This window comes from Gorilla gorilla, chromosome 18, assembly GCF_029281585.2.
Source record: "Gorilla gorilla gorilla isolate KB3781 chromosome 18, NHGRI_mGorGor1-v2.1_pri, whole genome shotgun sequence".
Lineage (NCBI taxonomy): Eukaryota > Metazoa > Chordata > Mammalia > Primates > Hominidae > Gorilla > Gorilla gorilla.
The window spans coordinates 117,099,822-117,126,513 of NC_073242.2; the positions used below are offsets into that span (position 1 = coordinate 117,099,822).

The 26,692-nt window shown below is 49.2% G+C and overlaps 1 protein-coding gene across 7 annotated transcripts; it reads right to left on the minus strand.

The window, feature by feature from the left end:
• Positions 1 to 1,747: 1,747 nt before the first annotated feature.
• On the minus strand, positions 1,748 to 26,692 carry MTHFSD (methenyltetrahydrofolate synthetase domain containing). 7 transcript variants are annotated; one of them, XM_055364454.2, is made up of 8 exons: positions 26,604 to 26,692; positions 26,080 to 26,183; positions 23,554 to 23,667; positions 19,998 to 20,111; positions 18,092 to 18,182; positions 13,684 to 13,796; positions 13,280 to 13,405; positions 1,748 to 4,044 (listed from the first exon to the last, which is right to left on the minus strand). In XM_055364454.2, exons 1-8 carry the CDS (start codon positions 26,617 to 26,619, stop codon positions 3,574 to 3,576), a joined length of 1,149 nt encoding a protein of 382 aa, XP_055220429.2. In that variant the 5' UTR covers positions 26,620 to 26,692; the 3' UTR covers positions 1,748 to 3,573. The 7 variants fall into 7 exon arrangements, with proteins under 7 accessions (XP_055220429.2, XP_055220430.2, XP_018868273.3 ...); XM_055364455.2 differs by lacking the exon at positions 23,554 to 23,667 and adding an exon at positions 23,700 to 23,813 and having other exon boundaries at positions 26,604 to 26,670; XM_019012728.4 differs by having other exon boundaries at positions 26,080 to 26,186; positions 26,604 to 26,670.

Below are 26,692 nucleotides of genomic sequence, written 5' to 3' on the forward strand. Positions count from 1 at the left end.
TTTCCCACCTGCTGTGCCCAAAGGAGCCTCCTAGAGCTCGCCCAGTGCTCCAGCTTCTCAGCCCACGTTCCCCAGGGCTCGGCTCCCGTGTCAGCCCTGTCACCTGGGAAATGGCTCCAGGGCCATCACCACCACTTCTGCCCCAGGGTCCACTCTTGACACAACGGCACCAGGCAGTACCTCTGGCTGAGTCCTCAGTCTCACCCCTTTGGAGAGTGAAGTCCTCCGTCTGGGGGGCCATCAGTGGGTCTGGGGCGGCCAGGCCGACCGGCCTCAGCAGCGGGCGCACCGCTGAGCTGTGATTACATGTGCACCTCAGGCACATCGTTTCGGCTAACGTTCACACAACCCGCAGTGTGTGCTCCTACTGCACCCCCTTACAGATGAGCAATGGGAGGCTCAGAGGGATGAAGCAGCTGCCACCGCACACCCACCGCACCACACGGCGGCAGCACTGATGCTGAAAGCCACGTCTGTTTCAAAAGTGCAGAGAAGAAAGCCTGGAAATAAATAAGGGGCGATGTCAAGGTTGCCCAAGTGGTGCTCCTTCTTTATCCTTCTCGTATTCTAAAATTTCTAGAAGGAATTAGACAACCAAAAAACCTAAGGGATGGGGACTAGTTAGTCTCAAAATAAACTCAGAATATTAGAACTGGTAAGAACTTTAGAAACCAAGGAGTTCAACCCCTTAAGCCAAAACCTGCGCAGGTAGGTGACCTGCCCACAGCACCCACCTAGGACCACACCCCGCAGTGAGAGCTGGGCTACTGGGCTCCAGAGTCCAGCGCTCACTGTTGCAGAGCCAAAGGTATGTGTTCTGGAAACTGCAGCTGCAGATTCTGCACAAGTCTTTCTCATCCACTGGCAAAACCACGCCACCATTTAGGAAGATACCAAGATAAGACCCATGAATCACGACGGCTTCATTTAAAAGGGTACAGGCCGGGTACAGTGACTCATGCCTGTAATTCCAGCACTTTGGGAGGCCAGGGCAGGCAGATCACTTGAGGTCAGGAGTTGGAGAGCAGCCTGGCCAACATGATGAAACTCCATCTCTACTTAAAAAAAAAAAAATTGGCCAGGTGTGGTGGTGCACACCTGTAGTCCCAGCTACTCAGGAGACTGAGACAAGAGAATAGCTTGAACCCAGGAGGTGGAGGTTGCAGTAAGCTGAGTTTGCACCCCTGCGCTCCACCCTGGGCAAGAGTGAGATTGTCTCAAAAAGAAGGGTACAGGCCAGGTACAGTGACTCATGCCTGTAATCCCGGCACTTTCGGAGGCCAAGGTGGGAGGATTGCTTGAGGCCAGGCATTTGACAGCAGCCTGGGAAACACAGGGAGACCCTATCTCTACTAAAAAATATTAGCTGGGCATGGTGGTGCACACCTGTTGTCCTAGCTATGTGGAGGCTGAGGAGGGAGGATGGCTCGAGCCTGGGGGTTCAAGGCTGCAGTGAGCTGTGATCACACCACTGCACTCCAGCCTGGGTGACAGAGTAAGACCCTGTCTCAAAAAATAATAACAGATATAAAAATAAGAGGGATGGTCTCAGCACTTGTCAAGTGGTTGTCTTCCATTCTCCCCTTATCACGTGTGAGTGACACAATCCCGATGCTGACAGGTACTCAAGAGCCGTGGGAACAAGAAGTTGGGTTGTTGAGCACCTGCCTCACTGCCGCCTGCTCACCACGCTCCTTGGGAACTGTCCCCACAGGCCTCCCTGGGAAGGACAGGGCAGTGAAAGGTGTGCAGGCTGATACATGTGGGGATTTTATTTCAGGCACTTGCTCTTCAGTATTTCTTACACGATGTTCCACAAATATAAAAATGAGAAACTCTTTCAGATTATCTGTATATCCATATACCTGGATTATTCTGGCTAAAGTGACAGGAAATCCCAGCAGTCTGGCTTCCCTGAGTGCCTGTACTGCCCGGTTTAATCCCGCCATCTGAGGGTGGGGTGGGCGTCAGGCATGGCTGGACACAGGAGTGCCAGTGGTGGGGTCAGAATCCAGCTTCTCCCTCTCCCGGCTCCAGTGAGTCTATTCCCCGAAGTCCTTGCTCCTGTCTGCAGGGCTGTGCCCACTGCCGGTGGGGCAGGGAGTGGAGAAGGGGGGCTGACTCACTTGCTCTTCTCCTGGAGTTGCTATTCTAATGGCAGCAAATCCACAGGAAAAAGGTAAACAAAAAAAAAAATAAGAATCTTTCAGAAAAAGAAGTATTCTTTAAAAAAAGAGAGAAAAGGTGAGGAGTTCAGTGTAACCAGGTGACTACTCTGAAGTGGGGACCGAGTCAGCCTCTGACGCTGAGCTGAATGCCCAATGACAAACGTGACCAGCCGTGCGGGCGGGGGCAAGGCCAAGGACACAGAGGGCCGAGGGCCCAGCGCCAGGTGTGGCGCTTCCAGACGTTTCTACTCTCTCATTTTATTCATGGCGACTTGGGAAGGAAATCTGTCCTTAATGAGCAAATGTAAGGCTGCGTTTTCTTTGCGAAGTCTCCACAGGATTTTCACGGCAAAACCAATGAGAAAATGTCCTTTCAAAGAGAAGACCGAGTGTCCCGAGAACATTTTCTTGAAAGCGCGTGCACGGGCCGCCCTCTCAAGGCATCACAATGTGCTTCAAACAACACTTGGTAAAACCCTCTGGCTAAAAAATCAAAATTTCCAAAGCATATACATTTGAAAAAAACAAAATCTCCACTTAAAAGCTTATTTTGACTTGTTGCCCGGGATCAATTGCAAAAGCACTTCTGTTGAGAAAGGACAGTTCAGCCAAACTCCGGCTGGTTTTTAGAAACAGAACTGGAGGAAAAAAACCCAGAAAACATAAGGCACTGGGCAAATGTGACGTAGGCTGGGGTGAAACCCATTCTCCCAGAGCCGGTCTCTCCCACAGCACAAAGCTGCTCCTCATGCAGCCAGCTGGCTGAGGGCCCGGAGTGTGTGTCCACAGACGGAGGAGCGGGGCTGGGGAGGGGAAGAGGGGAGGCTGGCTCCCCGAAATGTGACCTGAGGACTGATCTGAGCTGCAGTGAGCACTTTTTACCCAGGGGCTGAGCTCCCTGGGCTCCTGCGACATGGATGGAGCTCTCCCTGCCGTGCTGCCAGCTCAGGAGCCTGAAGCCCAAGGGCGCGCTTCTGTACCCGGCATCCAGTCCCTGCCAGGGCCTCTTGAGAGCCGGATCCTTTGTTCATCTTCTCCTGTTCAGCCCACCCCTGGCAAACTCGAGATCACCTTCACACCACCCTCCCCTGCTTAGCCACTCACTCAGTCCCCGGCCCCTCTGCTCTGTCCCTCCACAGAAACAGAAACTGGCTCAAGGCCTGAGCCTGCACGACTGGGAGGCTGCAGTCTCTGCGTGCTGTGAGATGAACCGCAGGGGGGCTTCCCCACTCACAGGAGGGCCTGGGCGTTCACTGAGCGGTGACTTCTGAGAATTGAGACCCGAGCAGCTCAGGCGGTGGCTCCGACACATCTTGCCACGCAGGCCTCTCGAGTGCCACCGGAACCGGAGTGGCAGGGGACAGGGATGGCAAATCTGCAGTGAGCTCCATGGCTGTCCACGAGGTCACTTGTCCCTCTGCTGCCTGGCCAGCGCCACCCTCAGGGTGTCGGTGCCCAGGCGCAGGCCCTGCAAGCAGGAGACGGCCTGCTGGGCTGCGGCAGAGTCCGGGTAATGGAGGAAGGCTCTGCGCCGCGGGCCCTGCCAGGTGAGCCGCAGGGGCACGGAGCCGAGTTCCCGCAGGGCTCTCTTCAGGTCACTCACACGGGCGTCCCGGGGGAGGTTCCCAACGTAAACATCGGCTGCAAGCGGGGCACCCTCCCCTGGTGGGGAGCCAGGGGCTGCCTCCATGGAATTGCTTTCTGGTCCGGGTGTGTCCGGGGGCCTCCTGCCAACACTCAGGGGCACTGTCTGCTGGCGGCCTGGTTCCGGAAGGTGCTGGTGCTCACCCTGGAGGGTGACATCCTTCCCAGCCTGCTGCTCTCGGGCGCGGAGGCTCCTCAATATGGGGATTTTCTCCATCATCTCCAGGCTGATCTGAAAAGCAAAGCAGTTGCAGCTCTTCTCAGGGACAGAATCACAGGGGCACCTGCCACACACGCATCCACACCTCTGACTACCGGCTGTGCTGCACATGTGGACTGGATGCCAAGTGGTCTGAGCCCCAGGGACATGGGACTCCCACTGTCTCACACAGACGATGTCACCAGTCTGTAGCTCTGCCCCTCGCCCCTGGCTTAAGGGAAGTCAGCACTCACGGGGGCTCTGGAGCGTTTGCCACGAGCTGTGGAGGCTGCAGGGTTGGGCCTCCATTTTCCTCCAGGCCCAGAAGCAGGAAAGTAAAGCTGGGGCTCTCCGCTCAGGCCTCCTACCCAGAAGAGGCACCTAAGGTTGCTACTACTGGGATTACAGGGTCACAAAAGGCAGCTCCCCTAATGACCCCCCCGCCCAGAATAATGGGGAGCTGCCTCCGCATCTGCCCCCTACCTGTGCCTTACGGTGGGATGAGGACTTTAATAAGACCACAGGGGTCTCCTCTCCACTGAAGGAATGTCTCTCAGGGGTCACCCCCTTCAATGCACAGCCAAAAATGCAGAAGCAAGGCAAGTCTGAAACACAGCTTTGAAAACACTTCCTAGCGACGGGTCATCAAACTATGAAATCAGTAACGCTATGCGAAACTTAAGTCTCAATTGTATGCGACTTGCAGACAAAGGACATCTTTGGCTTTATCTGGATTTTTCTAATCATTCGGCTACGGCAGCGGGCCCCTTGGAACAGACTGGAACTGGCTTGATGCAGCCTAAATGGTGAAGGCCTGATGGCTCTGTCCTGTGGGGCAGTTTGCACTGGGGGCTGCCTATGGGTCAGGACAAGTCAGGTGACGCCTGGACCACCGTGCCCTGTGCAGAAAAGAAACAGACAGACACTGTGTAGTCCTTTTTGACAATTCTCATTCTTTAGAGATGCTTTTTATTTTTCTTTTGGGCACCAAGCTTTCACATGAGTATGGTCATCAAGAGGCAAGCCATGGTCACCTGCAGGCCTCCAACAGAAGTGAATATGTCGCAGTACAGGGCAGCACATGAGCTAGACAACTGTAAATTGTTCTACAAGACGAAATAGTTCAACTAGTATCAATGCTCTCATGACATTCAGAATAATATGTCATTTAGAGCAATGGTCCTTATCCTTGGCAGGGTGAGAGAGGAACCTTTGTGAGGAGCTGGGGTTCCCTCCCAAGAATGACTCACCCGCAATTTTCTGTACAATTTCCCAGGGTCGATAAAGACTATTCATGGGCCTCCAAACTACAAGAAGTACACAGGCCCCAAGTTAAGCATCAATAAATTAGAGTAACAGTTAAAGATACACAAACACCTAAGAACAGCCAAGTGCATTCCTGCAAACCTAGAGGCTCTCAGTCTTCTCTCATCTAATACCTGGCTCTGTCTCCCAGTGCTGGGTGGAAAGTAACCTCCCATCCTGGCGAAGCTTTTGCTTTGGTCAGAGTCCTCTGTGGCGGGATGCCACTCTGCTCCCTGGCACTGCCACGTCAGAAGCCTTGGCAGGTAGCAGGCACATGGCCTCATTTTGGTCTTGAATGGCAAACAGACTCTTGGCTGTCATAGAAAGACTCTGCAAAGAAAGACTTGCGCCAACATTTCCCATTGTTCAGATACAAAGGAAAACAACTCATGTCTATGCCATGAACATATCCACGATGCGCTCTTTTCTAATCACAAGGCGTTTCTCTTCCACTGGGCCCTCGGCCATCCTTCTCAACTGATTCACTGTGAGGAGACTAAACTCACAGAGCAGTATCATACCAGCTCTGAGGCCCAAGGAATCTTCAGCCGATTGTATATTTGCTGGCTCAGAATAAAGGAGCTCCCTGTGATGTGCACGGAAGGATATATTTGTCTTTCCCGTGGCATATTTCAAAACAGATTTCTGCTGCAAAACCCCAAGTGTGAAGCCTCGCCTGAGAATGCTTGCTTCTGCCATAGGGAAGCTTGAGGTGCTACTGGACACAGATGGGAGGGGAAGAATGAAAACGACCTAAGCCCAACCACCCCAACCTCTTTCTACACCTCTAGTCCACCTTCTCAGAAAGTTCAGGCTTTTGTTTTTTTTTTTTGAAACATGTAAAAACAGATATAAACTGGTCATCATTTGATTTTGAAGGATCTTTTAAATTACCAGATTTAGTATTGAAACAGATGATACAATTTAAAAATGCAATTGCAATGACAGAAAAAGTGTGGCTATGCATTTATCTGGAAGAACTGAAAGTTACTTGGCTCTGAATACAACACCAGAAGCCTTGAGGTGAGAGCATCCCATGGGGTGGGGTGGGGGCAAGGTAAGGGGTGCAGTAAGGGGTAGGGGTTTGGGGGCAGGATGCACCCTCCAGGTAAGCACTGCTCTTCTGATGGGGTCCATCGGGAGCTGCCCCAGCCCAGTCTCCTGCCTCCTGAGTTACTTCCCCTCCCATCTGTGTCCAGTAGAACCTCAAGGTTCCCTATGGCAGAAGCAAGCATTCTCAGGCGAGGCTTCACACTTGGGGTTTTGCAGCAGAAATCTGTTTTGAAACATGCCGTGGGAAAGACAAATATATCCTTCCATTCACATCACAGGGAGCACCTTTATTCTGAGCCAGCAAATATACAATCGGCTGAAGAATAATGAAAACATCTTAACCACACATTATGAGCTAACTGGCGGCCAGGGCACTGACACACTGGCATCCGCAGGGGGGCCGTTAGAATGGAAATGTGGAAGTATGTTCCACTGAAGGAAAATCGCTCTTTTCATGAGCAGTGTTTGTGGGTAAAGGATGACAAGGCTTCACATCATCTCCCTCCTCCTCAAGCTCTAATGGAAACATCTTCCTGGCTGTGGGGCGGCTTTGCCACTCTGCCAGCAGCTGGATGACCACGCCGATCCCTGCCACAGCTGACAAGAAAGCCTCCTGTGTGCCAGCCAGCAGGGTGTCTGGACGTCATGGTTGGGATGAGTGCATGGCAGTGCTACTGTTTCCTGGCTGGCAATGAGGAATAGTTGTTACATTCTGTCAATCTGGCATGTGAAGTGAAAAATTATGCTTGTTAATCAAACATGAGAAAACATTTTTGCCTTTTTATAACTAATTCTATTCTAAAAAAAAATAGAATAAACTTTAAGTTTAAAAATCTGTCCCCTAGACATGCTAAGTCAAATACGAATCCGAAATCTGACTTTCAAGATTTCCGATTGAGAGTCAGAAACTGCTCAACAAAGCAGACACTTGGGCTCCAATCTTAAGGCAGCTACATGCTGCTCTTACCATTTTGGATAAACTGCTTTTCTTTCTGACTCTTGCATTACCCGACCTGAAGATAAGGAAACTGGGAGGATGATCTTTGAATCCTCCTCATTTTTTTTTTAAGAGACAGGGTCTCACTGTGTCACCCAGGCTAGAGTACAGTGGCACAACTCATAGCTCACTGCAGCCTTGAATAGCCAGCTCCAAGCAATCCTTCTGGCTTAGCCTCCCAAGTAGCTGGCACTACATGTGGGCACTCACCACCACACCCAGCTAAGTTCTGTATTTTCAGTAAAGACGGGATCTTGCTATGTTTCTCAGGCTGGTCTTGAACTCCTGGGCTCAAGTGATCCTCTTGCCATGGTCTCCCAAACTGCTGGGATTATAGGCGTGAGCCGTGCTGGTGAAGATGAGCAGACATCAGAATTATTTCTAATACTAAGTTCAACCTCCATAAATAATGAGTTCTCTTGCCTGAGACTAAATTTGATTGTTCACTGATGAAAATGCTTTAAGACACTTCCAAATAGCCACAGTGAAATAACCATATGGAGTAGGTATGCTCAGAGGAGAGCACAGGGAAGGCCAAGGGAATGTGCTGCCTTCCGTAAACATAAACGCCAGGCAGGCCTCGAAGCCTCTGCTGGCTCTCTAAGGGCAGAATCTCTTCAACATGGCTCATGGAAAACCCTTTTGTTCATAGTTGATCAAAGGTGTCAGTTGGTAGAAAAAGGCTCAATAGGGCCACCCCTTTACAATCACGCTTCGACTGGGAGTGCTGACGGACAGCAGGGGCAAGGCCTGGATCTCCCAACAGGGGGCCTGACCACAGGCAGCGCTGCGTTCAACTGTACCCCAACATCAGGAAGGGATGGCTCAACTTGGGAGGGGTCTGGAAGTCACTAAGAACTAGTTAGTAAAAAACATTTCTGTTTCCTGGTATACATGATCACCTTAAAACTGACGCTGCGAAATGCCAGCTTCCATCTGCACGCCTTGGCTCCTGCCTGGCCCTCATTGTGAGGCCCGCGGGAGTGGCTGCCTCCCACCCGCTGCTCCGCACAGAGTCCTGCATGGGACCAGCAGCTCCTGTCTCACTTCCGCACTTGGGGTTTCAGCCCTTGGAGAAGAGCAGCCGCGTGGTTCCCCTCACGCAGACATGCTTGAGCTTTCCGTGTTGGCTGCTCCGGTGTCACCCTACACACGTCTGTGCGTGAGTTTTAAGAACTGGCGCATATTTAACTATTTTCATTTCTGAATTCTCATTTCTACTAACTGGGTACCCTGGGAACAGAGATAGCTACCTTGCTGCTGTGTGACTGGGTTCAAATGCACCCGGGCGCAATGTCTACCTTGGAAAATGTTGAACAAATTTACTATTTTTTTCCTAAATATTGTTGATTATAAAATTAGTATATGCTTGTTGTGGGAAATTCGGGAAGAAAGTAGAAATGTTTGAAATCCTATCTCCCAGAGACAACTACTGTTAATATTCTGCTGTATTTCCTCGCCGTCTTTTCTCTCTGCCCTTTAACATGAGCAGAATATGAAATTCCATATCAAGCATGTATAATATCATATCGTGCCTTTTCTACTTTATACCACATGCACTTTCTCCTGGCACTAAATATTCTTTAAAAAGCTGTATGCACTTAAATGGACTCCCCCCACCCCCATTTTAAGGCACTGCATGTCTTCTATAGAGATTCAGATAAATCCTTATCTGAATTTCTACATATTTCTCTAGGACTGATTCCTAGAAGGTAAATTATCAAGTCAAATACAGTAATTCTTTTTCAATGAAAGCCTCTCTCAGCCCTCTAAACATACTGGCCCAGTTGTGGGTAGGGGTTGGTTCACAGTTAGCTGCATTATTTGCAGAGAACAATTATGTTTTATGCGGGATCTGAAATTGGGCTTTGCTGTCCCAGGACTGCTGCTCACAGAGGAGCCCTGTTCTCAAATCCTTTTTCTTGAGGTATCTGTCGATCTTGCAGCATACTGTGGCCATCTGAGGACCACACTCCCCAGCAGGCTGTGTGGGGAAGAACGGGCCATGCTTTGAAAGCTACAGAATTGTTTCCTTGAGTATAAGCAGGAGCGTGGCTCTGGAAGAATCCAGTTTCCTTCATTAAGGAGCAAATGAGTTGACCCAGGAAAGTCAGATGCACGGGCCTTGGTCTATGGTGTCCTCGCCACCCCCGTGGTAATCAGGAGCCATGTGCTGATGGTGAGGAGCACAGGACGGGTGAGAAGATGTGTGTGACTGACAGTCCTTCCACAGGGCAAAGGCCAAAAGGCCCTCTGGTTTGGGGGTCTGGTGATGGGGACCACAGGCTTGTGGGTGCCCGAGTGGCTTCTCCTGAGCCCTCAGTCTCCCACTCAGGCTGGCCTTGCCTTCGGCACAGTTGAGGTTCTGGAGTCTGTAGCCATGTCCTACCATTCCTCTCTGTCTCCAAGGTATTCTTAACATATATCTTTCCTGCTCCCCAGCTCAGGCCAGCTCTAGGGAAACACTACAATGGTGTGGCGGGTCTCCACTGTCCAGGTGCAGCTTGGGCAGAACAGAGCTTCCAGGGCGGCGGCGGCAGTGGCAGACCCGGGTCTCCCCACAGAGGCTTCACCTGCTGCTGCTGTCCAGGTGCTCACTCGGGTCCAGCAGGTGACCACGGGTCTCAACAGGAAGTTCCGTTCTTCTGTTGTCAGTGACTCATAGGACACCACTCAGCCCTGGGAGCTGGCTGGGACTCTGCGTTTCACTCCCGACAAGGGCAGGCACTGGTCAGTGGCCAGGGCTGCTCGACACTAGCGGGTCCAGGGCTTCAGCCATTTTCGCTTTGCTACTGCACAGAGCTGAGGTAGCCAAATGGCTCTCAGCCCACTACAGACTACCTGACACACGGCTGTCACAAGGAGGGACATCGCATGACTGTCTCCAAGGATCAGAAGATGACCGGAGCTGGACGAACTGCCCAGAGGTTCAGGACCACGTTCCAGTTTCAGGCCCAGGTCTCTGGTACCATCTCCAGCCTGGCAGAGATCCTTGGTGTAGCTAGGGGTTCAGGGAGTCCTGGGTTTTCAGGGTACGGTGACTGGGAGATGGGGCAGCAGCGGCTATGCATCTTGTGGTTTGGATGTGGCCAAGTCACCCTGAGTTTCACGGGTCTGTGGGTGAGGTGATCGCCCCCAGAGACAGAAGAGCGTACGAGGACAGAGCAGACAATGTGCCTTCTAGAAAGGAGGAGCAAAAGCAGAGCCTTCTGGGGAATGTCTCTGTACCTCTCTCTCTTCCTGCTAGAAAGTTTCTGATGAGGGTGCAGAGTGCTGGAATGCATTTTAAGCCCCTTACCCAACCCTACCAGGCTTCCTTTGCTGAAGACGATATGGAGGAGGAAGAACAACGGCTACTTGTGGGGGGTCTCTGCAAAGCACCTGCCTGGTCACAGGCGGTATGGAGCAGCCAAAGGGCTGGAGAGCCGGGGTCAGTGCCTTTCTCTCCTTGTCCTCCACTGAGAGGTACAACCCGTGGCCATAGGGAGACACGTGCAGGACCCCATCTTGGCTCAGTGAGCTACCCAGAAGGACCATCCTAAGGATTCTGCCAGCAGCACAGAGAAAGAAGAAACATGCATGGCATCCAGGAAGATTTCTCAACTTTATTAACAACCTACCTCGCATTTGTGACAATGATGATGACTGCAGCCATGCTCCCAAGCATTGTCCTGGGCATTCTACATGCACTGCCTTTATTTCTAAGACAAACGAGAGGGCTTGGAGAGTGTGTTGGAAGTTACAGATAGAGCTATGAAGTGGGAAACTCTTGACTGCTAAACTCAGCAATACACTCACTGGCCACCTGGTCTCCTTTCTTTAAAATCATGAGGCACAAGCTGAGAAGAGCCCACCGGATGTTGATGGTGAATCAAGGAGATGCGCTGTTTACAGTAACTGCACTGAAACAGAGCGTGTATTAGACTGGTCTGTAACACAGGACAGGATGTCAACTACTGGAAAGGTGGAACAAAGGCCAGGGAATCAGATGCTGAACTATCTTTGTGTATTGAAAATGGGTGAAGAAAAGGCAGTTTGTACTTCCTTCACATCCTTCATCAAGAGATCTATAGTGCATCCCAGATATTCCAGTAAGATAGCCAAGAGGTAAATTCTTGGATTCTAAAACCTATAGTGATAAATTATTATCACTATAATATCATGGAAAGGTATACCAAATATTTGCCAAAAAGTCAATTTGAAACAATATTATAACCTAGCACTGAACTGTCCGCCTTCCACATTCAAACTCTTTAATGCAATTTAGAGATTTTTTTTTTCTCCCAACAAATGTTGATGAAACTCACTTTGGCTGCATGGCCAGCGAGACTAAAACAGAAACATTGGGAGCTGTAGAAAGTGACTGATTTCCTCTGACCATGCAAAGGGATTACCAGGTGGTGAAACTGAGAACACAGGACCCAAAATGAGAGATGGCCTTTGAAAAATCTGAGATTCTTGCTGAGGCCTCATAAACAGTGACCATTTTCCTGGAAGAGGGTCTCGACAAACAGCGAAGCCCCCGATGCCCTCCCTCCCCCACAGTGCTGACCCTCAGGAACCCTGGCTGAGTTTGGTTTGCTTTTCTGTAAGAGGATATATTCACCTAACGTGTCCGATGACTTCATTCGTTGCTACTTTTCTAGTTAAAATCTTCAGAATGTAACCAGGCTGTTCCTAGCTCTCTGCCAGAAGAGGCTGTCCAGGCTCCCCCTAATACGGCTGCAATGGGCCCCTTCTATGACGCGCAGGCCTAGAGGGACTGCCAGCAGCTTCGCTGTGGCTAATGCCCTTGTGCAACCTTCCCACCATCCCTGTTCTCGGCTCTGAGGAGCCGCCAGCCTCACGCTCTGTCTCGTGCATTGGCTTCCACTTACAAGGAAGCTGTGGACCAGAGTTCCCAGGTGAAAGACTCTTAAGAAAGACATCAAGGGATATTTTCATTTCCTGGAAGAGCAGTGACCACCTTTTTCCCCAGTGCTCCTGGTGCGCTGAGAGGGCCGCCCATACACTCTGGGTTACAAAGGCTGTTCCCTCTGCGTTCATCAGCGGCCAACCGGGGAGTGCACACCTGGGAGTCCCCAGCAGTGCCTGCCCAGGACGCCTGCAGGGAAAGTCCCCGCTGGGCTGTGGCAAAAGCAGCAGGTATTCTGTGTTCATCCTTAGAGGTGATGTTGTTGATTTTCCATGCCCAAAGGAGGGATTCAAACGCTGAATGATTTGGGATTAAAGAATGGGAGACGTGGACACGTATGCTTATTTGACCAATAGTTTTGTCCACACGAAGCACAAATGTCTTCTCAGTAATTCTGGCTGTTTGCCAGCAGAGACAGCATCATAACCTACAGGCTGACTTGCAGGGTCAAACTCCTACTGCAAACTAATTTGCAACCTGTGCCATTACCTAAGCTGGAGATAAAAACCACAAATGCATAAAATGTACAAAGGCTTGGTACTGCCTCCTACTCAGGCTAGATCTGCTTGAAGATCCAGATCGTCAGTAAAAAAAAAAAAAAAAAAAAAATCTGGATTTAAAAAGGGAAGACCAGTGAGATAACACCAGGCAGAGCTTGCTGCACCTGGGATGGCAGAAAACAACTCTTAAAAATGAAAAACAGTGGGCAAGTAAAGCTTCAAGGCATTCGCCCTCCCAGCCCATGTGGCCATTTCTGCCATCTACAGAGGCAGATTTTAAACCTAGCTGCTTTTTAGAATCCCAGAGATCCATACGCAGATTCTTAGGCCTGGGCCTGGACATGGTCATTCAGGAGCCAAATTGCTCAAAAGCTCCTTGGGTGATTCTAACATACAGCCATGCTGGGATTGCCAACAGCTCCCATGCCAGACAGAAAACACTTAAAAGAGGAGGAGCCGCTAAGCTACAGGCCAGAGCTGGCCACTGCCGTGACCCACCTTGAACCAGGTGATTCCCATTGGCTTTGGGCGCTTGCAGCCTGTGGCGATGACTCTGGTTGGGGTGAGGATGTAGTCCACGGTGATGTCATGCTCCTCAACAAGCTCTTCAGGGATGTCCACGACCTGGGGGAAGAGAGGTGGGATAAAGGGGCTGGTGGGAATGCCACTGCAGTCGTGCACACTGCCCCGCTCGGTGGGAATGTGAGGCTGGCTAAAGAAGCACCCCCAAATCCACTCTGGGGCTAAGGCTTAGCCGCTGTACCACTAGCAAGTCCAGCCCTGGCTGATCCACACCACTCGCGACACAGCACGGTTCAGAAGCAGATGAGTCTCCTTCCCCACCCCCTGCTCCCTCAGAAGAGAATGGCAGTGGCTCTGCTCAGCCCATTCATAAGGAGCACCTGGCAGTCGTGGACAATGGTGACCACCGGCGTCTCCTTGCTGACGGCGCCCATGGATACCATCATGGCATATTCCAGATCGGCGTAGCCTTCTCCCTTCCCGATTCTCCAGCCTAAGAGACAACAGAGAATCAGTATTGCTGTGCGGTCCGGGGCATCGCTGAGAGGTGGATTTTCCATCAGGTCCAGTGGAAGAAGAAACTTGAACCCAATATCCCGAGCTAATCTATAGAAATTTTCACAGAAATGCCCACCAAATGCCCACAAGCAGCCCACACTGACGATGGACTTTTGGGCATTCAACAGGAATAACAACACGGCCAATGTCAGGTGGTGAAACTACAATGACGTGAACACTGGACCGTTCAAGCATGTCACAAAGGGAAACAGATCACACTCACGTCAGCTTTATGTTAGCAAGACTCATACTTAAAAAGAATGAAAAGAGCAGTTCTCAAAAAGACTAAAAGCAAATTCCTACTGAAAGCAAAACATGTTTAATCAACTTACCTCGGAGGGAAAATCGCTGCTCTGAAGTCAGGAGTGTGTGAGGGCATGGCCTTGTTTCTTCAAAAGCACTGAATACTCACCACTAGATACCAGGTCCTGAGGGACGGTTTAAGCAGTACTAAAGCGTTTTGCAAATTTGTAATTAGTGGCACAACAAAAGGATTATCTGAGCCTAAAAGAGTAGCTAAGATGAAATCGAGGTTTAACAGCCTCTCTAGCCAAATCAGCTATTCAGAGACAAAAATGCAGGAAGACAGGATACATCAAATGCCTTCTGGCCCCCATGGAGAAGCTACAATTCCTCTTATGAGAAGCCTGAGGCACTTCAGAAACTGAGGCCAGCGTGTGCCACCACCAGCATCACCCGCAGAGCACCCGCATCACTGCTGCCGTGTCTAAGACTCACATCTGATCAAGCTACTTTGACAATTCAAAACCTTCAACTGTGCATGCGAAGAAACAAGAGAAAGAAAATTCAACAGAAAAATAGCAAAGGATATGAACAGTTCACAGAAGATGACAGGCAGATAAGCAGCAAACATGAAAAATGCTTGACTGCCTCCTAATTAGGTGCAAATCAAAGGCAAAGGAGATGCTACTCACTGCTCACTAGCGGACTGCTCAAAGTCAAAGCTGGCTCATTCCAGCTAGGAACAAGGAAGCGGGAAAAGAGGCCAGGCACCACTGTTGAGGGCCGAAAGTGAGCGGCCCTTCTGGTGGCAACATCAAGGCTGACAATCCACCCTTCAGTTCAGCAACTCCCCCCCGAGGCATTGGCCCCCATGGATAGCCTCAAAGGTGCACCTAGACTATCCCACAGAACATGCTTCACTCCAACATGGTCTGTAAGAAAAAAGACCAAAGCCAAATCTGGAAATAACTCATAACGTATGTATCCATCGGCGGGGGTGGGCTTCAGTTACTGAGGTGCAGTCACGTGAGAACACCGTGCAGTTCCTCAACACGGGCCCAGGAGGCCAGCCTGCAGTGCTGACAGGAAGGGGCTCTAAGACACAGTCTCCAGCAAGGCACGGAGCTCTATGTGTGCCACCGTCCCTTCTGTGAATGTAGAAAAGGGATATCTATACATCTATACCTAAAAACTATAAGACAGGGGTTCCCAACTCCTGGGCCACAGACCAGTACCAGTCCATGGCCTGTGAGGAACCGGGCCACACAGCACGAGGTGGGCAATGAGCGAGTGAAGCTTCATCTGTATTTATAGCCGCTACCCATCACTCTCATTACTGTCTGAGCTCTGCCTCCTGTCCTATCAGCTGTGGCATTAGATTCTCATAGGCGTGCAAACCCTCTTATAAACGGTGCATGGCAGGGATCTAGGTCGCGTGCTCCTGATGAGAATCTAATGCCTGCTGATCTGTCACTGTCTCTCATCACCCTGAGATGGGACCGTCTAGTTGTAGGAAAACAAGCTGAGGGCTCCCACTGATTCCTTATTGTAAGTCGTATAATTACTCTGTGATTTATTACGATGTAGGAATAACAGAACTAAAGTACACAATAAATGTAATGTGCTTAAATTATCCTGAAACCATCCCCTCCCTGGTCCATGGAAAAACTGTCTTCCATGAAACCGGTCCCTGGTGCCAAAAAGTTGGGGACCACTGCTATAACATATCTGTGTCTCGGCAAAGAAACTATCATGAGAGTGAACAGAGAACCTACAAAATGGGAGACAATTTTGCAAACTATCTGTCTGACAAAGGTCTAATATCCAGAGTCTGTAAGAAACTGAAACAAATTTACAAGAAAAAAACCCAAACAACCCCAATAAAAAGTGGGCAAAGGGCATGAACAGACACTCCTCGAAAGAAGACACTTATACAGCCAACAAATATGGAAAAAAGCTCAACATCACTGATCATTAGAGGAATGCAAATCAAAACCACAATGAGACACCACCTCACGCCAGTCAAAATGGCCACAGATGCTGGCAAGGCTGTGGAGAGATAGGAACACTTTTACACTGTTGGTGGGAAGGTAAATTAATTCAACCATTATGGAAGACAGCGTGCTGATTTCTAGAGGACCTAGAACCAGAAGTACCATTTGACCTAGCAATCCCATTACTGGGTATATACCCAAAGGATTATAAATCATTCTACTATAAAGACACGTGCACATGTATGTTCACTGTAGCACTATTCACAATAACAATGACATGGAATCAACCCAAATGCTCATCAATGATAGGCTGGATAAAGAAAATGTGGTACATATACACTGTGGAATACTATGCAGCCATAAAAAGGAATGAGAGCATGTCCTTTGCAGGGACATGGATGGAGCTGGAAAACATTATCCTCAGCAAACTAACGCAGGAACAGAAAACCTACCACTGCATGTTCTCACTCATAATTGGGAGCTGAACAATGAGAACATATGGACACAGGGAGGAGAACAACACATACTGGGGCCTGTCAGGGCAGGGGCAGTGGGAGGGAGAACATCAGGAAAAATAGCTAATGCATGCTGGGCTTAATACTTAGGTGATGGGTTGGTAGGTGCAGCAAATCACCATGGCACACGTTTACCTATGTAACAAACCTGCACATCCTACACATGTATCCCGGAACTTAAAAAAAAAAGATATCTGTGTCTCACACGCATGCTACTATGTACAACGTCTACACCAGGAACTCCTAATGGGGCAGCTGGGAAGGAACAGGGAAGACTTACGGTGCAGCTTTCTGTGCTGTTCAATTTTCTAAGCAGACACATGGTTACTTTACTACTTTACACAGGGGGTTAAGCTAAACGATGAAACTTACGAAGTGTTACTTTCTTCTTTATACATCCCTGAACCCGATGATATTTTCCAAGAGGGGACCTTTGCTGATTTCCCACCACCAAGAGCCCAAGTCCCATCATCTGGCCTCAAGGCTGCTGAGAAGGGGCCGCAACCTAGTAAAGGGCCTGCTGCCTGAGGACCCTTCAGTCCCCTCTGCCTGGACAGTGGCCGGCATGCAGGAGCCAGCCCTGAAGCCGCTACTGAGGAGATGCCCCCTCCAGGCTGGCACGTCCCTCCTCAGACTCCCCTTCCCCCTCCCGTCGGTCCTGACTTGTGTCCAGCACTGAGCACGTCACGTCCTGTCCTGGTCCAGCTCTCGTGTCTGGCCCACCCACACACCATGCACTAAGGTAGAGACCACCCAGTGCCTGCCTGGCACACAGCAGGTGTAGCAGGTATACCAGAATAGTGCGCTCCTGAGTCCCCAGCCCCGATGACACAGACGAAGCACCAGAAACTGGGAATGCACTGAAAGCAAAGAATAAAGAACAATGTCCCCACATCACCTCCAGTGGTGGCTGGGAAAAGAGGGCACCCTGAAGCTGGAGACAGCAAGAGGTGGTGTGGTGACCATGCCCTCTTAGCAAGGGCCCCCTGGCCTTGTGGACCGAGAGCAGCCTGCCTCACATGCAGCGTGGCAAAGCACCAGGCCTCAGAAGAAGTCTCGGACACACCATGTTGTTCAGGAGTCTGCTGCTTCATAATAAAAACAAAGCTTGGAAACTACTGTTTTTCCATTTGCTGGAGTCCCTCCAAAACCAACTATTTACTGACATACTGAAAAGAAATTAAGTTCCAGCTCACTCAAGAACAGAGAGAAAACCTTTCACCACCTGAACACAGAGTTATCTCACTTTGTTTTTCCTGCTAAGAAAAGTGAAAATGCTGTACACATGTTGGGCTGGGGCCAGAAGTGGGTGGGCTGAGCCAATTCTTCACCTCTGAAAAATGCAGCGGCTTCGGAGACCAGGTAAGCGCATCCAGAAAGCATACATCACTGGCGACTTTTGAAAGACAAACAGCCTGGCACGCAGCCACCTTCAGGCAGAGCTGTCACACTCAAGAGTTCCCATCTGCTAGTCTTACCTTTTTCAGAAACGGCGACGGATCCCACCACAACTAAATCCACAAGGACTCTGGAGTCCAAGCCTATGGGGACACTGTAGTTCCTCACACCCTGCACACAGAGATACGGATTGGAAAACTTCAACTCCAGCTGCTTCCTCATTTTATAATTCATGATCAAAGTGCACTCAGGGTTTGAATCAACCTCTTGGACAAAACAGATGCAGGCACATGCAACACTGGAGATGTGGCGTTTCAGGAGAAGCTGCATTCCAGAAACCGCTTTAGGGCACAGTTTCCCCAGTCTCTTTCCCAGAAAGGCGGCCAAGAGGAACTCACAGCACAAATTCATAGGCTGCCAACTTCATAACATTTAACAAATCGTTTTTCCCCATAATGCAGAAGAGCACAGTGGTGAAAACACAGGGGCAGAGTCCCAGGAAACTGGGTTCAGAGCCTCTGAGCCACAGGACCCCAGCAGGCTGGAGCTCTCTGAGCCTCAGTTTCTTCACCTGTAAGACAGGAACACCACCCTCTGCCTCGTCAGACCAGTGTTGGAATTAAATAACAAAACGTATGCATTTAGCACATAAGACATGGTCAGTAAACACTGTATGACATATTTATTCAATATAAAATCCTGAAGGCCACTATCTTTATGTACAATATACTCGCTTCTAAAAAATTATCCCTTCAACCAAAATGTCCCAAAAGTGTACTGCTTTATACTAATGCAGGCATGCATATAAAGAATAGGGAAGCTGAATATGTTCACGGTTCTCATAACACAGTTTATGTAAGACTCAGGAAAAAGCCATTTTCAGTCCCGTATCCGGCAGTAACTGATCATTTGATGTGGCAGGGGGATCTGCCTGCAGTGCTATGACAAGTTCCGTATGGATCAGTGCATACGGGTGCCTTGGGGGTCTCCCGACAGTCACAGAAGGGGGCTTAGTCCAGGAAACCCTCCACTGCAGGAAACCCTGTGTTCTCATCATCTCACAGGGGCCACGGGGGCAGGCACTGACCAACTGCAAAGGAACAGACGGTTTGCAATTGTGAATGCTGACCATCACCATGGTTTTGTCTCATTTTTCTACCTTTCTTTTTCCTTTGCTCCTTTCTCTCTTTCTATATATATTTTTTACTTTATTGTATGTATTTTTATAAACCATATCAAATTCTATTTTTGGAATAAGCAGGGTGCTAATAAGTAAACAATAAAACATTCCAGTTTTATACATTAGGCTTAACTGGCAAATCCCATAAAAAAGGGTATCTTGAATTGTCTTATTTTTTCTTCTCAGTAGATTAAAAATTAAATGACTTGGAGTTTACCTTAAGATTCTTAAAAAAGTCACCAAATTCGACTTAACTGTAAAATACATGACCAATTTTATTATAATGCACCCTAAAGTCATATTTATACACTTGGTTTTACTAAATTGTGAGGCATTCAAGAAAATCTTAAATATATAATTGTCAGCAATTACTCACTTAGAACTGGTGAGGCAATTTCCAATGGAGCATGTTTTGGAAATTCTATCCCGTCTCCCCAGTCACTCTGGTGGCACCTGATGAACAGGCCGGGAATAAGAAAAAACTCCACAATACTGAACATCGCAGGTTAACACTGGGCAGTGCCAGAGAACCAGATCACTCGTCTTCCCTTTTCTTACAATAAGGAATTTATAATTTGCCAATTTCGTGCAAAATAGAAACTGAGTTACAGAAATAGAATCTGTTTACTCAGTTTTCCTACGTGGCTCCATTAAGGACAGAATTCTTGAATACTTTTAATATCTCTGTTCTTTTGGCTCTGTTAAAAATGAATGCCAACTGTGTGCTGCTATCTTATGCTAACTCGTCAGAAGCCTTCACAGGGTACAGTTCTTTCCTAGGTGGGGACATTGCTTCTAGTACTTACCTGAGAGGTGGCACATTTTCTCAAGATGTCTTTAGTTGCCCCAGGGGGTGGTGTGATCTTATTAAACAATCCCGTTCTCAGTCGTGGTGTTGGAACCAACAATGTTTTTTTGCTCTTTTAAAGAAAAGACAATCAATAAATTACAAAATCAAATTATTCCATAGGACTTTCTTATATGTATTTTTACCATTTCAGGAGAAGAGGCAAATTACTATTATCCGCATGTTTTTTTTTTGGTGTGTGCCAAGGAAATTACTTATTTGAAAACCTAATTAAATAATGTGTGGGGTCGATTTTTCTTAGAATCACCACTCGGCACTTCCTTACCCTGAAGAGCCAGAGGGTTTACTAAACTTGCTAATTTGACTTCACTTGCCATTCAAAATCGTTACAGGTAAAAATTGACAACAGAAATCCAAACTAAGGTCGGTTCTGACAAACTCCCAACCTCAACTTTCCTGTGCCCCCTCTGCTCTCACCAAGTGCGACACAGTTACAATAATGTCGTCACTAGAAACTGGCACGGCATAGCTACCTTAGTTACTCAAACATTTCTATCTAGTTTGACTGTTCAGCAAATCACAGTCAAAGAGATCAGTAATCATGATAATCAATACACTGGCACGTGCCAATAGCCCTTGACTTCTACTCAGTTCTCAAATGCCTATTGTGAGAACCTCTAGAACAGGGCTTCTCAAAGTGAGGGCCCTGGGCCAGCGCATCAGCGCTCCTGGCACCTGTTAGAAACGAATCAGCCCCTCTGGGGGTGGGGAGCTTCGATGAGCCTTCCAGTGACTCTGATGCACATGAAAGTTTGAAAACCACTGGCTGAGATGTCTCTGTAGATTATGCAAGGGTAAGCCACAAGGCAATCATAAGATCTGTGAACTCTTTCATGTAAATAATAGCATATTTTAGTTTTTGAGCAGGAGATGACAACCCAAGACCAATAAAAGACCCATGCCATCTGTTCGGCCTATTTCAACAAAGGCTTGTCAACTACAAGAGTGAAGTACTTCAACACAGGCAGCTGTGACTGCAGCCTGCTGCTTTTCTGGGAGTGGTGGAGTGTGGCTCCCTCACTGGCAGTGTTGGAGTCCTGTGCCCCACATATGGGGATCACTCTCTCTTTTCTAGAAGCTGCTCACCCTCTGGCTCAGTGGATCTCAGCCTTTAGTGTGCATAAGAATCACCAGCAAGCTTTAAGAATTACCGAGGTCTAGACATCACTCCAGAGACTGGAACCTGGCATGGCCAACAGTCTTCAAACCTCCTTGAGTGATACCACCATGTGGCCAGAGCTGGCAAGTGGCACCTAAGCCAGTGGGGCTTAAGCCTGTGTACTTGGAGCACCCTCGGAGTACTGATTGAACAGAATCTGATGCCACTTTAGAGACTCACAGGTCTGGGGTTGGGCCTGGGAAGCTGTGCATGCCCCCGGCACTGCGGACTGTCCGGTCAGACACTGGCCGCTGTGCCTGTAGCTGTGGCTTGAGGTTGTGCATGCCCCCGGCACTGCGGACTGTCCGGTCAGACACTGGCTGCTGGGCTTGTAGGTGTGGCCTGAGGCTGTGCATGTCACCATTGCCTGCCCACATGCAGCTGGGGCTCAGGAACTTGGATTTTTACCTGCATCCCAGCTGATCCTTAAGTCCCTTAAAGTTTCCAAAAACCACTGAGGACCCTGTAAGCACCAGAACTCAGGGACCACGTGTGTGTTGTCTTTCACCACTACATCCTATGCCCAGCACGCAGCCTGGGAGATAGCTCAGTTACTTATGCAGTTGTTTCTTCAGCCTGAATAAACGATGGCATGAAGCAACAGGGATTTGCTCAGGGCTGCACCCCTCTTCCAGGCCGTCTTGGCTAAGGCTGACCACACGGTCAAGGTTTCTGATTTTTGCTCTGAGGGGCTAAAAGCTGAGAACACCCTGAACTTCACATTTGCAAGGACTGGCTCTGGAGTCAGGTGGCTGAGTCAGAATCCTGGCTGTACTGAGACTGATGTGCGGTAACCTGAGGTGGAGCCTCTCTGTCTCTGGTTTCAAGTGTCATAGAGGAGCAGAGATGGCTCCCATAGTAGTGGAGAACCAAACCACATAATACAGGGAAAACATTTAGATAGAACTGCGCCTCGAATGCAGTGACTGCCGACTGCTGTCCTTCCTTGCTACTGCTGCTATTACTACTTCTAGCTTATTAAAATGATTCATTAACTGGGAAAATAAGGCTGACAGGAAGCTATGCTTCTGGAAGAGCCTACATGGAAGTCTCTCTTGGGGCTGAACCACCATCAGCAGACAAAATGATCTCCCACACGAGCCTGGACCCTCCTCTCAGCTCCGGCAAGAATACACTCTGCCATTCACCTTTTCTGCCACGCGGTGTGGAAAGTGCCCCTCTCACCATGGCTTCTCAGGAGTCTGACTTGGCAACTTGGGTGGGAGAATGGAGTCAGCACACAACGCGTGGCAGCGTTAAGGCAGAATGACAACGATTCTGCCCTGAGATGGCCAGTACTATACTCATGTTATCAGCTGCGATTTGCTCCAGCAAAACCATATCAACCATTACGTTAAATTAATGGGGTCATTCGAATGTTACTGATTTTATAGTTTTGTTTGTATTTAACTTATATGCTTATTTTGGTTTCATAGTTACATAAAAGCTATCTGCATTAAAATTTATACCAAGTTTTAAGTTTATCATATTGAATTAGTTTATAATAAACTAATTTAAATCAACCCTGGGGGAGTTTTCTGTTTTTCCTTGAAAAGGGGCCTGTATGTTTTCAGTTGAGGAACAAGTGCTCTAACCGATACCTTTTGAGGGTACTTCAGACTTCTTACTCGTGATTTATCACGTTTCAAAGAGTCATAATACCACAACTGTGGCAAAAAGAACTTATAATACCACAACTGTGGCAAAAAGAACTAAATCTTCCTTGTAATCTTCCTCCTCTGATGAAGCACATCAAAACTGAGAATGCTTCAACGCCATAGTTTTTGTGTTTGTTTGGTTAGGAAGTGAAAAAATAAAAATTATAAGAGCATGCCTGAATTTAAAAAGTTCAGCAGTGTTGAGAAGAAACCTTTCCAGTTCTTAACCATGGTCTCTGTAGTATCAGAACATGACAAGTGACCGTCTGTCATCCAGAAGCAAATGATTCTGTGTTCAGCAAGCTTGTTAGCATGCTCATTTCAAATGGCAAAGTGGTGTCATCTATTTCAGCTCCAGCTCCTCAATTCTGGAACACCACAGGTTCTGCCTGGGTTCCCTCTCCTGTGCCAACCGGGCCTGGAAGCCATTGTTTTGAACATCCTTTATCTCTGAATTTAGAAGCATTCGGGACTCCTGATTGACTGAATTGCTAAACAGCTGAAGGGCTTCTGAACTATTCTTGGAAAAATCACCAGCAAGGGCACTTTCTGTACTGGAGGGAATCGGAAGCACCTACTTTCTAAATGCAAGACAGACGTGTGCACTGACCAGCTACCTGGAAAAGGTGTCCCCCTTGGCGGCCAGGTCTCGGCTCGGCTCAGGGAAGTGGAATTACCTGCAGCACCAGCAGCCGAACGCCTTCCAGTGGTTTATCAGGGTCCACTTTAACTTCCTGCGTTCTGGCAAAAACGTCTAGGTCTTTGATGTTTTGGCAAGCCAGATAAGACCCCTAGTTAGGCAAATAGACAGAGTTGCACTTACTTCAAGGACGAAGAAGCGAGCACTTTTCTGGGGGGCATCAGGATTTACTTTAATGGTCCTGGCCGTTTTGAACGCCTGCAAGCGTGGGAGTTGCTCGGCAGCATGAGAAGCGCCCTGTTTCCAATGCAATCGCACGTTACTGAAAGGACAGCACGCTCTCAGGCCAACTGCAGCCCAAGTAGCTCGGCCCAGAATCTCACCCAGACAGGCACTAACAGTCACCCAAAGAAACATCTAAGGAAGCAGTCTAAGTAAGGAAAGGGATTTGAGAAAAGTAGCCTAATCCCACTTGAGTTTTAACTGAAATAAAACATGCATTCCAAAAAGAATACAAATCCCGAGGGCAAAATTTGATGATTTTTCACAAAATGAAGGCTGCTGTGTAACCACCACCAAAATCAAGCAGTAGCACGACCTGGAAACCCCCACCTCTCTCCTGTTTGATTCGTTTTTTAAAGATTTCTACATGATTCTCTACATCCTTCATCTTTACCTCTGTCAAGATACATTTCTCTCTCTGGGGTCAGAATAATTAAAACAAAACACAGTAACATCAAAAAACCATCAAAAGATCAGTTTTTCAAAGGGACAGGACAGTCTTGGAACCACCTCAGCTGAGGACCAGGGAAGGTGGAGCTTGTTGTGGAGAAGCCAGGCTTGGGGAGAGGCAGTCCTGACAAAATGGGGTGAAGCAAGCCAACAGCTAAGTCCTTCAGGGCAGAGAGAGCATTTTTGAAAAGCGCTTTCTTTTGCTCTTGGAAAATAGGCATGTCAAAGATGACGAACTGCTTCATTGCCTCTTCCGAGGAACCTTTTTTTTTTTCCGTCAACACTGTTAGGAACAGCCATCTTTGATTGTCTTACATTTTGATCAGCTGGGAAACTGAGGCCCAGCATCCTTAGGCTGGCAAGGCATTCATTTCTTTTCAAAGGCACTAGAGCCTGAACTTCCAGTTCAGTACCCCTTCATTCCCTAACGCTCTTAGCAGGGTCAATTTTGTGAAAAGCCATCACGACAATAACATGCTTCCGGCCAGGATAAATATTTTACTTTGTATCAAACAGAAAACAGCAACTAGCACCACCTTGAGAGGTGACAGCATGCTGGCAGCCCTCGCTCACTCTCGGCGCCTCCTCGGCCTGGGCGCCTACTCTGGCCGTGCTTGAGGAGCCCTTCAGCCCGCAGCTGCACTGTGGGAGGCCCTTTCTAGGCTGGCCCAGGCCGGCTCCCTCAGCTTGCTGAGCGGTGTGGAGGGAGAGGCGCGGGCGGGAACTGCGGCTGCGCGTAGCGCTTGTGGGCCAGCGCGAGTTCCGTGTGGGCGTGGCGAGCCCCGCACTCGGAGCGGCTGGCCCCGGGCAGTGAGGAGCTTAGCACCGGGGCCACCAACTACTGTGCTCGATTTCTCGCCGGGCCTTAGCTGCCTCCCCGGGACCTGCAGCCCACCATGCCTGAGTCTCCCCACCCCCACCGGCAGGCTACTGCGCAGCCAGACCCTCCCCGAGCAACGCTCCTGCTCCACGGCGCCCGGTCCCATCCACTGCCCAACGGCTAAGGAGTGCGGGTGCACTGCGCGGGACTGGCAGGCAACTCCACCTGCAGCCCCAGTGCAGGATCCGCTGGGTGAAGCCAGCTGGGCTCCTGAGGCTGGTGGGGACTTGGAGAATCTTTATGTCTAGCTAAGGGATTGTAAACACACCAATCAGCACCCTGTGAAAACAGACCAATCAGCTCTCTGTAAAACAGACCAATCGGCTCTCTGTAAAATGGACCAATCAGCAGGATGTGGGTGGGACCAGATAAGAGACTAAAAGCAGGCTGCAGGAGCCAGCAGCGGCAATCTTCTCGGGTACCTTTCCACTCTGTGGAAGCTTTGTTTTTTCGCTCTTTGCAATAAGTTTTGTTGCTGCTCACTCTTTGGGTCCACACTACCTTTATGAGCTGCAACACTCTCTGCTAAGGTTTGCAGCTTCAATCCCGAAGCCAGCAAAGACGGCGAACCCACCAGAAGGAAAAAACTCCGAACACATCCAAACATCAGAAGGAACAAAGTCCAGACACGCTGCCTTTAAAAACTGTAACACTCACTGCGGGGCTTCATTCTTGAAGTCAGTGAGACCAAGAACCCACCAATTCTGGACACAACCTCACCTAGAGACAACCAAACCACCCTGCACAGAGATGCAAGAGGCCCCAGGTGAAGGGTAAATGACGACTCTAAATGGTAAGGACACCCTGGCCAAATGGCTTTGATTTCACACCACTGCTCACTGCTCACCACATTCTCATCCACCATGACGCAGTAAGAGAATTTTATTACTAGTGTTATTCATTTAAGAATATCTTGTCTTCCTTTTCTGGACTCCAGAAATATGTCAGTACCTTAAAGTTGGGTATCCTGTGATGAACAGGTCGGGGAAAGTCAGCTAAATTTTGTGATTCCATGTAGCCCCAAATTTGTTCACGAATGTCCTGTTTGGAGACACCTACTGCAACAAAAGATTCCCACTTAATAACATACAAAGGAATTCCACAGCCCATGCTGAAACCGCTTAACAGCAGTTAAGCGACCCCCGCGTGTAGGTCAAACCGGCTTCCGATCCTGCTCCTGAGCCTCAGTTTCCCCGACCTCAAGGGGCCCACGGGCTCTCACACGTGCACGGCAGGTGTCCCTCCCGCCTCGTCTTCCCGTTATCTTTATTTTTCCTGACATCTTTCTCGGGATTCCCGGCGAGAGAGCCGCTGGTTCGACCCGAACCCAGCACAGACCCCTTCTGACCTCCTCGCCCGCTTCCGGTGATTCTGCCCCATTCTCTGCCAGCCCCGGTGGCCCCGCCTCGACCCTCACCGGTCCCGGCTGTCCCTCCCCATTCCCAGCCGCCCCGGAGCCCCGCCAGGCCCCTCACCTGCCCTCGGCTCCATGGTGACGCAGTCACCGCGCGACGCCTCCCGGCGCAAGTTCTGGCGCGCAGTGACGTCACCCGCTCCGCGCCTG